Source organism: Eriocheir sinensis, unplaced genomic scaffold (genome assembly GCF_024679095.1).
Source record: "Eriocheir sinensis breed Jianghai 21 unplaced genomic scaffold, ASM2467909v1 Scaffold549, whole genome shotgun sequence".
NCBI classification, from domain to species: domain Eukaryota; kingdom Metazoa; phylum Arthropoda; class Malacostraca; order Decapoda; family Varunidae; genus Eriocheir; species Eriocheir sinensis.
This window is the reverse complement of record NW_026111886.1, coordinates 2,501-14,005: the sequence shown is the minus strand read 5'-3', so window position 1 is coordinate 14,005 and position 11,505 is coordinate 2,501. Positions and strand designations below refer to the sequence as shown.

Sequence of the window (11,505 nt, the reverse complement as noted above, 5' to 3'; positions counted from 1 at the left end):
TTGGTTGAATTGAATGTTTTGGTTGAATTAGAAATGTTTTTTGGGTTAAACAGAGGTGTATCATTTTTGATTGAATTGATTTTTTTGTCTGAGTTGATGTGGTGTTTTTTGTGACAAGATTAATCTGTTGTTTAGGTGAAGTGCAATTTTTGGTTGACCTACAGCGTTTAATGGTTGAACAATTTCTGATATGATGTTTTTCCATGTAAACCTTAAGTTATTTAGGTAGAAGTGCATTTGGTTGACCTGCAGCGTTTAATTGGATTTGGAACTTAATTTGTGATGTGATGTTTTTGTAATAGTGACAAGTTATTTAGGTGAGTACATTTGGTTGACCTGCAGCGTTTAATGGTTGAACTAAATTTTTATATGATGAGTATTTTTTGTATGACAAGTTATTTAGGTGAAGTACTTTGTGGTTGACCTGCAGCATTCAATTGGTTGAACAAAATTTTTATGTGATGTTTTTATGACAAGTTGTTTAGGTGAAGTGCATTTTTGGATTTGACCTGCAGCGTTTAATTGGTTAGACAATTTATTGTGGTTAAACTAGATGTTTTTCCTCATGTCAGGTCATCTCTGTAAATTTAAGCTGTCTCCCTTAATCTTCCTTTACTCTCCATGATTTCTGCATAATATCTGTGAGCCTAAACAATTTCCTGGTTTTATTAACTTCGCTATTTTCGCCTCCTTTTCATCTCCATTATTGTCATGTCATCTCTAACTTGTTTACCAACTCAGGTGAAAATCTGCGTTGAAAACTTCATCATCTTGTTATCTCTTCTTGCATTTAACTCATCTCTACTAATTTGTACTGATTACTCATTTATCATTTCTACTTATTTCTACTCTTTCTATATTTCCAAACTACTAATATTGTGTTGAAAGTTTCCATCGTCATGTCGATACTTCTCTTGGCAAATGTCATCATTGTCATCAAATCAGATAATATTAAAGTCACCTTTTTTTCCTCCTCATGTCCTCCACTTATGATGTATCTTCAACTTCTCTCCGTTATCTGTATCTCATCTTCCTTAACATTGACCCACACCCTTGTCCGCATCCTCTCCTCTTGTTTATTTTTTATTTTTTATATGTTGCTCGAAGTGGCTATTTCCTGCTGTTAATGTGTGTCTTCTTTTACTTCTTCTTCTTCTTCTTCTTCTTCTTCTTCTTCTTCTTCTTCATGTTGTTGTTATCGTTGTGTGTTTTTTGTCTTTTTCTTTTTCTTTTTCTTTCTTCTTCTTCTTCTTTTTCTTCTTCTTTTTCTTTTTCTTCTTCTTCTTCTTCTTCTTCTTCTTCTTCTTCTTCTTTTTGATGTCATTTTTTGGTTGTTGTTCTTTTCTTCTTCTTCATTTTATCTTTTTCTTCTTTCTTTTCTTCTTTTCTTTTTTCCTCTTCACTCTTCTTCTTCCTCTCCCTTAAGTTTGTAAATGGTTGGATGAGATTCTTTTCACTTTTTTCCTTTTTTTCACTTTTATATTCACTTCTTTTAATTGCTGTGAGGGGAGATTTGAGTGACGTGGGATATGATTTTATTGCCTCTCTCTCTCTCTCTCTCTCTCTCTCTCTCTCTCTCTCTCTCTCTCTCTCTCTCTCTCTCTCTCTCTCTCTCTCTCTCTCTCTCTCTCTCTCTCTCTCTCTCTCTCTCTCTCTCTCTCTCTCTCTCTCTCTCTCTCTCTCTCTCTCTCTCTCCAATTATCTTTTTTATTTATTTTTTCATTCCCTGAAATTCCTTCTCTCTCTCTCTCTCTCTCTCTCTCTCTCTCTCTCTCTCTCTCTCTCTCTCTCTCTCTCTCTCTCTCTCTCTCTCTCTCTCTCTCTCTCTCTCTCTCTCTCTCTCTCTCTAATTCTCTTTCTTTCTTTTATCTTTTCATTCCTTCTCTCTCTCTCTCTCTCTCTCTCTCTCTCTCTCTCTCTCTCTCTCTCTCTCTCTCTCTCTCTCTCTCTCTCTCTCTCTCTCTCTCTCTCTCTCTCTCTCTCTAATTATTATTTTTTTTCATTCCCTGAAATTCCTTCTCTCTCTCTCTCTCTCTCTCTCTCTCTCTCTCTCTCTCTCTCTCTCTCTCTCTCTCTCTCTCTCTCTCTCTCTCTCTCTCTCTCTCTCTCTCTCTCTCTCTCTCTCTCTCTCTCTCTCTCTCTCTCTCTCTCTCTCTCTCTCTCCCCTGCATTCCTTTCACATACCAGCACCACTTCCGTTTCCTCCTCCTCCTTCCTCTACCTTTTTTGCGTGTTCTTTCTTGCTTTAATTGTTTTTATGTTGCTTTTAAGGCTATTTAAGCTGCTACAATGTGTTTCTTCCTTTTTCTTCTTGTTCTTCTTATATTCTTATTCTTATTCTCATTATTTTTCTCTCTATTCCGCTATAATCATTATCATCCCATTCTTCTTCTTCTTCTTCTTCTTCTTCTTCTTCTTTTTCTTCTTCTTCTTCTTTTCTTCTTCTTCTTCTTCTTCTTCTTACTAACCTTTTCTTCTTCTGTTTCTTCTTCTTCTTCTTCTTCTTCTTCTTCATTTCTTCTTCTTCTTTTTCTTCTTCTTCTTCTTCTTCTTCTTCTTCTTCTTCTTCTTAACTATGCTTTTCTTCTTCTTCTTCTTTCTTTCACTTCTTCTGCTCTTTTATCTCTCATTGTTTTGTCTTTTTTCGTCGTCTGTGCATTCATCCATTTCTCTCCTCCTCCTCCTCCTCCTCCTCACTCCTCCAACGATTCCTCAGACTCATTTCCTCCTCTGCCTCCTTCTTCAAAGCCTATCTCCTCCATCCTCCTCCTCCTCCTCCTCGTCCTCCTCCGTCTCTCCTCCTGTTTCCCTCCTTTCTCCCTTCGTTGTTTCCTTCCTTTTTATAGGGGTTCTCCTGCTCTATTCTTCTCTCATTGTCTTCGTTTTCTTCCTCCTCTTCTTTGTTTTTCTTTGTCTTTTGTTTGTTGCATTTATTTATTTGTTTCTTTTGTTTCTTTCCTTGTTCTTGAAATGTCTTGATTTCTTTCCTCTTTATTTTCTCTCTGATTTTGTCCATTTTTTCTTTCATTTGCTTTTTATCTTATTTCTTTCTCTCGTTAATGTTCTTCTGTTCTTTTGTTTTCTCTCTATTTCAGTATTTTATCGTTCCTCCTTCAACTATAATTTTCTTTTTTACTTTCTTTCTAATTCTGTTTCCTTTTCCTTTCTTTCACTTCCTTCTTTTCCTCTCTCCTCTTTCTCTTTTCATTCCTACATTCTTTACACTCCTCTGTTTTCTCTTTCCTTCCTCTCTATGCCTTTCTTCTTGCTTCCCTTCCCTTCTGCTTCACCTCCATCCCATTCTTTTCTTTCCTTCCTTCCACTTCTTTTCCTTTCTTTCCTTTTTTCCTTCCTGTTCGCCTCACTTTTCTCTCTGCATTTTCGTTGTAATATTTCTCTTTTATCCTTTCTTCCTCTCTCCTCTGTCCTTAGTCCCTTCGTCCTTCTGGTCCTCCTCCTCCTCCTCCTTTTTGAATATTTATTATCTTGTAACTCTCCTCCTCTCCTTCATTGTCATGTCCCTGCCTCCTTCCTTCCCCTCTTTTCTTTCTTCCTTCCATCCTCCTTCGTTCCTTCTTTTATGCTTCCACCATTATCCCTTCATTTCCTTTTCCCATTCTTCTATCCACCTTCTTTATTCCTCTCTTTCTCTGTTCCTCCTTTTCTGCTATCTCTCCTTATATTAGCAATTCATCTTCTTTCACATTCTTCCCGCCTACATTATTTTTTTCTTTACTTCTTTCGTTTTCTTTCTTTCCCTCTTTCCTTGTGCTTCTCTCCTTCGCCTTTTGTATTTCCTTCTTTGGTTCATTTCCTTTTCCCTCCCACATCAGATTCTCATTTCTGCCTTCATTCTTCATTATTCATTTCCCCTCCATCACCTTCTCCTTCTACGTATTTCTCCTTCCTTCCTTCTTCCTCCTTCCTTCCTTCCCTTCCTCCCTTTCTTCCTTCTTCTTTACTTCCGTCTCATCCTTCCTTCTATTTTTTTACTTATTTTTATTTTTTGTTTCCTTCCTCTTATTTTCTCTTCCCTTCCTCTATATGCATTTCTTATTACTTCCCCTTCCTCTTTCTTCACACTCCATCATTCTTTTATCCTTTTCTTCCTTCTTCTATTCTTTTCCTCCTTTAGTTTGGCTTTATTTATTACCTCTTTTGCATATTAACTTCTTTCTTCTAAGTCTTGTTCCTACTTCCTTTTTCTTGCTCCTTTTTATTCATACGCCATTTATTCTTCTTTAATATTTCCTTCCATCTTTCCTCCCTCTTCCTTTTTTTTCCTTCCTCTTCTATATATCTACCTCTCTTCTTCCTTCCTCCTGTTTCTTTTACTTTATTTCCTTCTATTCCTTTATTTACTTTTTCCTCTACTCCTTTTCTCCACGTCTTTCTTCCTCCTATCTTCCCCTTTTCTTTTCTCTGGTTCTTTTACTTCCATCTTTCCCATCTTCTTTTCTTCTTTCGTTCCTTTTATTCCTCATTTCCTTTATTTATTCATTCTTTCTTCTGTCTTGTTTCTTCCTCTCTGTTGCTCATCTCTGTAATTTCTCTCATCCCTCCTTTCTTTCGTGCTTAACTTCTTCCTTCTTTACTTTCACCACCTCCATTCTTTCCTCTCTCAATTCTTCCATCTCTTCTCCTTAAATGTTTCTTAGTAGGCGCTCCCTCTAACGAAGAAAATATGAGATAAATCATCACTCACGTAAACAATTTCATAATATATATATCAATATTTGTGATCCAGTTTAACCATCATCTATTTTGAGTTTATATCATGGCAAAAATTTGGCCCCAAATCGCTGATTTCACTGATTAAACACCTGTCATTCTTTCCTTCCTTCCTTATTTATTCGTTTTCTTGTATCTCCCTTTTTTCCTTTCACTCTTCCCTCCTCCTCCTCCTCCTCCTCCTCCTCCTCCTCCTCCTTTCGTCTTCCTTCCTTTACTCACTCCAGCAGCAGACTAATCCTAATCCTGCCTTTATCCCCTTATCTCCTTTCCTCCCTCCTCCTCCTCCTCCTCCTCCGCCCCCTAACTCTGTCCCCCCTCTCTCTCTTCCTCTCTCTCTCTCTCTCTATCTCCCATCTCTTGTTGTCTCTCTCTCTCTCTCTCTCTCTCTCTCTCTCTCTCTCTCTCTCTCTCTCTCTCTCTCTCTCTCTCTCTCTCTCTCTCTCTCTCTCTCTCTCTCTCTCTCTCTCTCTCTCTCTCTCTCTCTCTCTCTCTCTCTCTCTCTCTCTCTTTCTCTCTATTTTAGCTGTCGTACCTCCTCTTTTTCCTCCTCTTCTTTGTCTCCCTTCTTTCTTCCCGCCTTTCTTTTGTTCTTCCACGCACCTACTTTCCATCCCTCTCTTTTGTTTTTCTTCTTTTCTCTCCTTTCTTCCATTCTTCATGCTATTATATACTCTCCTTTCTTCCTTCTATTCTCTCTCTTGTACCTTCCTTTGCTTCATCAACTTCCTTCCTTAAATGCTGCATTCCTTCCTTACCTTCCTTCCTTCCTTCCCTTCCTTCCTTCCTTCCTTGTTTACTCTTCCTTGTTCCCTTCTTGTTCCTTCCTTCCTTCTTCTTCCTTCCTTCCTTCCTTCCTCTTAGCCCTCTCACTATGTTATCTTCTTTTTCTTCCTATCTTTGTTGTTTAACCTTACTTCCTTTTCTTAAAACTTTCTTCACTTTTCTTAAATTTCTGTTATTCTTCTCTCTTCATTTTTTACTTCTCGATTCTTCCCTCTGCGATTCTTCCCTCTTTCCTCTACCATTATTCTTCTTTTCCTTCATTCCCTTTCGTCTCTACTCCATTCCTCCGTGTCCTTTCTTCCTTCTCCTTCCTCTCCCTCCCCCTCTACCACCTCTGCCACACATCCACTGCAAGTTAGCACTCATAAAGTGATATAATTTGCACGCTGTTTTTCACGCCTCTCAGCCTAACGCAAAAGTCTTGGGCGAAAGTTTCAGTTTGGGACTTATGGAGAAAGGGAAGGGACGGGAGGGGTGAGTGATGGAAGGAGTAGGTGTAACAAGGAAAATGAGGGCAGAAGGAGAGAAAATGAGGTGAGGTTAGGAGGGAATGGAGGCCAAATAAAGGCCAGAGTAGGGAAAGGATTTGGGAATAGCTTGAAGGTGGTGGAAAAAAGAAGAAAGGAAGAAAGAGGAGAAATAGAGAAAAAGGAAGAAAGAAGGATGAAAAGGGGAACAGGAATGAGGATATGCCAAGAGGAGTTGACATTAGGAATAAAAGTGAATGCGGAAGGAGGATAGATGGAAAAGGAGGTGTTGCATGAGGAGGAAGGGTAGGAGGAAAAAGAAAGGTTGGGAGGGGATAGAAGGAAGGGCTTAGATGGGTCAAGTCAGAATGGGAAGAAGATAGAGAAAGGAGTGAAAAAGAGAGGGAAAAAAAATGAAAATAAGGAAGATGTGACGGTAGAGGATATGAAGGAAAGAAGGAAGGAAGGAGGAAAGAGGATTGGAGAAAAGAAGGAATAAAGGAAAGGAGAAATAGCAGAGTGGTGTAAAGGGGCATGGGACGAAAGAAGGAAGGAAGGGAGGGAAGAATAGGCAGAAAGACACTGGAAATGAAGGATTGGAAAGAAAGAGGAGAAGAAGAAGAAAGAGTGAAAGAAAAAAGAAAGAAGGTAAGAAATTGGAGGAGTTAAGAGCAGTTTCAAGATTGTGACTGAGAAGGAGGAGGAAAAGAAGGAGGGAGCAGAAAAGGTGGGAGGGAAGAGGAGGAGAGAAGAGGGAGGAAAGAAGAAGAAGAGGGAAGGGAGAGAAAGGAGATGAGGGGAGAAGAGAATATGCAGTGTAGAAAAGGGAGTGTTCGTGGTTATCCAAGAACGTTTCCGGTTGTTTTGGTAACTTTTTAGTGAGTGGGGTGGTAGTGGTGGTGGTGGTGGTGGAAGGTGAGTGTAGTGGTAGCAGTGGTGGTAATGCTTGTTGGTGAATGGTTGACGATATTTTCATTTTGTGGTGTTGCTGGTGGTGATGATGGTGATGGAGGTGGTGGTGGTGGTGGTTGTGGTGGTGGTGGTGGTGATAGGTTTTCGTGTTGGTATTGTTGATGTGGTGATATTTTGATGGTGACTATGTTGCTTTTGTTGTTGTTGTTGTTGTTGTTGTTGGTGGTGGTGGTGGTGGTGGTTCCAATATTACATAACATTTCCAATACGATTTACCACTTTAATATCATACGCAATTGATTGAATATTGAAGAAGTGCAAGACGTTCCCGCTCGTCACTTCTTTTATCTTATTAATTCTCTTCTCCAGGTAAGTGTCATGGCGGACTTGTTGACGTCACTGCTACGTCACACTCAGGCGGACCAATCAGATCCTCCGTTCTGCCGTGAGTGTGTTCGATGCGTGTATGTAATGTGTGTGTGTGACCAATGTGTGTGTGTGTGTGTGTGTGTGGGAGAGAGAGAGAGAGAGAGAGAGTCATACAGACAATGAATTTCAGCTGTTAGAAATCGAGTCAATATTTTACTCATTTTTTCCTCCCTTTTTCCTTTGGTATTTACTCCACTCCTCTCTTATATTACCTCCCCCTCCTCCTCCTTCCTCTCTCCTCTCCCTTCCTACCTTCCTCCCTCCTTTCCCAACCAACCCCCAAATGAATTTGCTTCTCTATATGCTGAAATCTGAGTTGGTTTTACCGCAGAGTTTTATTAAATTTCCCGGCACCTCTACTCTCACTTCCTTTTCTTTTCTTTTCTTTTCTTTCCTTTCGATGCCTTTTCCTCCTTTCTTCCTTCTTTCTTTCATTCCTTCATTTTGCTTGTTCTTTCTTTCTCTTCAGCTCACTTATCTATATAAATATTTGCATGAAAGATAGGCAAAACTTAATAACAAAATGAAAAAATATACACTTGAAGTCTTTCCCAGGAAACAAGAGTGATTTAACGGACAGAATAGAGCAATTAGCCATGAAGTGATAAGGAAAGGTCGTTATAGAGAGAGAAGGGACACTAAGGTAACAGTCTGGCCAGGTAAACACAGCTATGCTGGGTAAAGGGTCAATTTATTGTCCTTGGAAATTGGAAGGTAAACACACGCCCAGTGAGAAGGACAGAGTAATATGCTAATTGCTGACAAAGGTGTTAGTGGGACCAGGAATACAGTCCGTGAGGTTAGCAACACACTAGATAGGTAAGGTAAAGTGGCGAGGTGGTAACTTAATTGAACAATTAATGGAAGAGGAATTAAATGAACGACGTAGAAGAGAGAGAAGATAAATAGCAGGTAACTTATTCAATTAATAGATAAGAGTGAGAGAATAAAGCACCTAGAAGAGACGAAACTGGTTAAAGAAAAGAAAAGCAACGATTGATGTGAAATAGAAATCCATGTGTTGAAAGTGAATATGATAATAGACAGATGTAAAAGGAATGACAGGAAGCAACGTGGAAGGATATCGATGGGAAGTAACTGAAAGAAAGGAATTGAAGCATCTAACGAAGGCGATGAAACTTATGAAAAGAAAAAAAATAAACTCATAAAAATGTAAATAGGGAAATCCATGTGTAATAAGTGAATAGAATAATACGCAGAGGTAGAAGGAAATGACAGGTAACTCGTTAACTAATTGAACAAAAAAGGTAGGAATGGGTTTATATAAAAGAAGAGATAAAATTGAGGAAATACTACAGATAAAAATGATGAATAAAAAAAAGAAATGAAGGTAGATACACAACGGGGACAATGAGGCGGCTGGTGATGGATGGAGTAGGTGAGAAACAGTAACAGGCCGATCCATGTAATATATTTCTCTGGAAGACAGGCCAGAAAAGCGTGGCGAACAAGACTAGATCAAGCAAGTAATTTATGGGACAGATAAGGATCAGTGTCAGGTAGCACGTTTTAGGTAATGCAAATTACAGGAGGGCAGTTTTCAAGCTATTCTACCTAATCTGTTTATGTCTAGGACAGGTAGACAGGAGGAAGGTGCAAGAGAACTTTGTAAGGATAGATAATTAGTTAGTCAGGTGAAATTGTCACAAGGTACGTATATTGGTGACGAGGTGAACAGGTTAATTGGCAAAAAGGTATTATGTTAGGAAGGGTGGAGACGTGGGAAGAAGATAAAATGGACTAGAAAATACAGGCATAATTCATTGAACCATTGGTAAGAATGTGGCAGGGAACGCCCATTTTTGGCCAGTGAACATATAATGATTAAAGTTAATCTAGAAAATCTATTATGAGAGGTAGGAGTGGAAAAAATATGGAACTAAGACCAGAATAGAAACATAGTGAATGGGACAGGATACAAATCATAACAGAATATATGGGAAAGTAGCAGCAGACAGGTGAATAATTATCTAATTAACACATACTCCAGGTAAACTATATGCACAGACCAGGTGGACGTTTAGTGAAAACATACTAAAACCCTACATGCAATTTATAATTATTAGGATGGGTTAAGTCACAACAGGTAATACATAGTAACAGCTAACAGGGGGTAATCTACACGTCATCCCCTGGTAAGACAGAAAGCTAGAGGAAGTGTGGGTGAGCAGGTGACATTTTATGATCCAGATAACAGGTGGGGCGAGGTGATTAATGCTATAGCAGGTAACCAGAATACATAGTATCACGGCCCGAGGATTGATAGGAGACAGTCCGCATGGGTAAGACAGATAATGCAATGAAAAGGTGAATGAAAGGAGATGGGATCGAAGATCTAAGAGATTTTGAGACATTGCTAACGATATAGATTTGTGAGGTAAAGGTGCATAGTTTATCACGTGCATGAAGTGTATCAGAATTCTGATGCACTGATTAGAGCAGGTATAGTTTGAAAGGTGAGTGAAAGGGAAAGGAAGACTAAATTAGAAGACATTTACAGTGATTTGGATTTATGAGACAGATTACATCTCAGTTTTTATGACGAGCCCAGAAATATATAGGCACAAAGGTCACGCATTAGTAATAACGATAAGTGAGGCGTTAAGAGCGGATGAAGGGGTTAGACGAAATAAGACTGTTTGAGACATTGCCATGAAATATAGACAGATTACATTTTTTTATCAACAAGCCCCAGACGTTTGGAGAGAAAAAGTGACACATTGTTAAAAATATAAAATGGTATATGAAAAACTGAAGTGAAGAGGGGAAGAGAAGACTTAATACAAGAGCTTTTGAAGGACATTGCGGTGATATAGATTTATGCCAACAAGATTACACGTTTCTACATCACGAAAAGGCGGAACACGTTTATATGAAAAATTGACGCATTATTAAAAACGTAAAAATTATGAAGAAACTAAATGAAAAGGAAAAGAGAAGGCTTAATAAAGAGGTATTCAGACATTGCAAGTGATATAGAAATTTATGCAACAGATTACGCGTTTCTGTATCTGAAACCCCAGGCTGAACGTTTTATAGGAAAAGGTGACGCATTTACGAAGACAGGTTATAGCATGAAAGGTGAATGAGGGAGAGCAAATTGAACCAAAATAATAGTGTTTTTCTGAGACCTTATGCCCGTGGATACAGTTATGAGACGAATACATTAATCTTTTATCCCACGATCCCAAACGTTTATAAGGAAAAGTTACTTTTTGCATTGCTGAAGACAGGTATGCAGCATAAAAATTGAAGGAAGAAGTAATGGCCTAGACGATAAGACTTTTTGAGACATGGCGTTGTGTGAGATATTAAAGAGACAGGTTACATGGTTCTTTTATCACGAACTCAGACAACTTATAGTTAGGTGAAGGCAATTAAATTTATGTGTGTTGTGAGAGTTGAGATAATGCGAGTGGATAAAGCAGAAATAAGGTGATGCATGAGACCTTGCAGTGATATAGATTTTTGTGGCAGGCAACAGAATGCACAGCAGTTTGTTATCTTTGACGTCCAATAATTGATAGGAAAATTGAAGCGTATTGAAGAGATGAAAATAGAGGTTTGAGAGTTCAGGTGAACAGGCTGGGGACAGAAAATGGAAGAAAATATTTGAGACTTTACTACTAAAGACCAAGCTGAATGCGCACTTACATCCTAACTAAATAATTGACTAACCACATCCAAGCTAAATAAACAAATGCATTTACTTGACCAAAATAACAAACGTACATACCTGAAACGAACAGACAAACAAGGTCAAAATCAGCAAATCCAGTAAATTAACTAAACCCTAACTCAGAAATTTCCCTTATCACCTCATTTCTTCCTACTCACCTCACTTCACTTCCTTACCTTCACTTCCACTTCTTCACTTCACTTCTCTACTTCACTTCACATCTATTCACTACCACTTCATCTACACTTCCTTCACTACCATAACATGCTTCACTTCACTCACTTCACTTCATGCTTCCTTCACTACACTACCTTGTCTGCTTCCTCCTTTCACTTCACTTCCTTATTCTTCTTACTTCATCTTCACTACTTCTTCACTTCACTTCTTCATGCACTTCACCGTCTCACACCAAGCCGTATTTACTGAATATGGGCCTAAATGTCAGACTTAAGGTGTGGAGAAGACTGGTCGGGGCTGCTG

At 38.8% G+C, this 11,505-nt stretch overlaps 1 protein-coding gene across 1 annotated transcript; it reads right to left on the bottom strand.

The window, feature by feature from the left end:
- Positions 1 to 1,227: 1,227 nt before the first annotated feature.
- Positions 1,228 to 2,536, bottom strand: LOC126993059 (high mobility group protein B1-like; the record flags this gene model as incomplete). The annotated part of the gene is made up of 2 exons (XM_050851884.1): positions 1,228 to 1,299; positions 2,477 to 2,536. Coding segments are annotated over 2 exons (132 nt in total), but the record flags the coding sequence as incomplete, so codon positions are not given.
- Between the last annotated feature and the right edge of the window lie 8,969 nt (positions 2,537 to 11,505).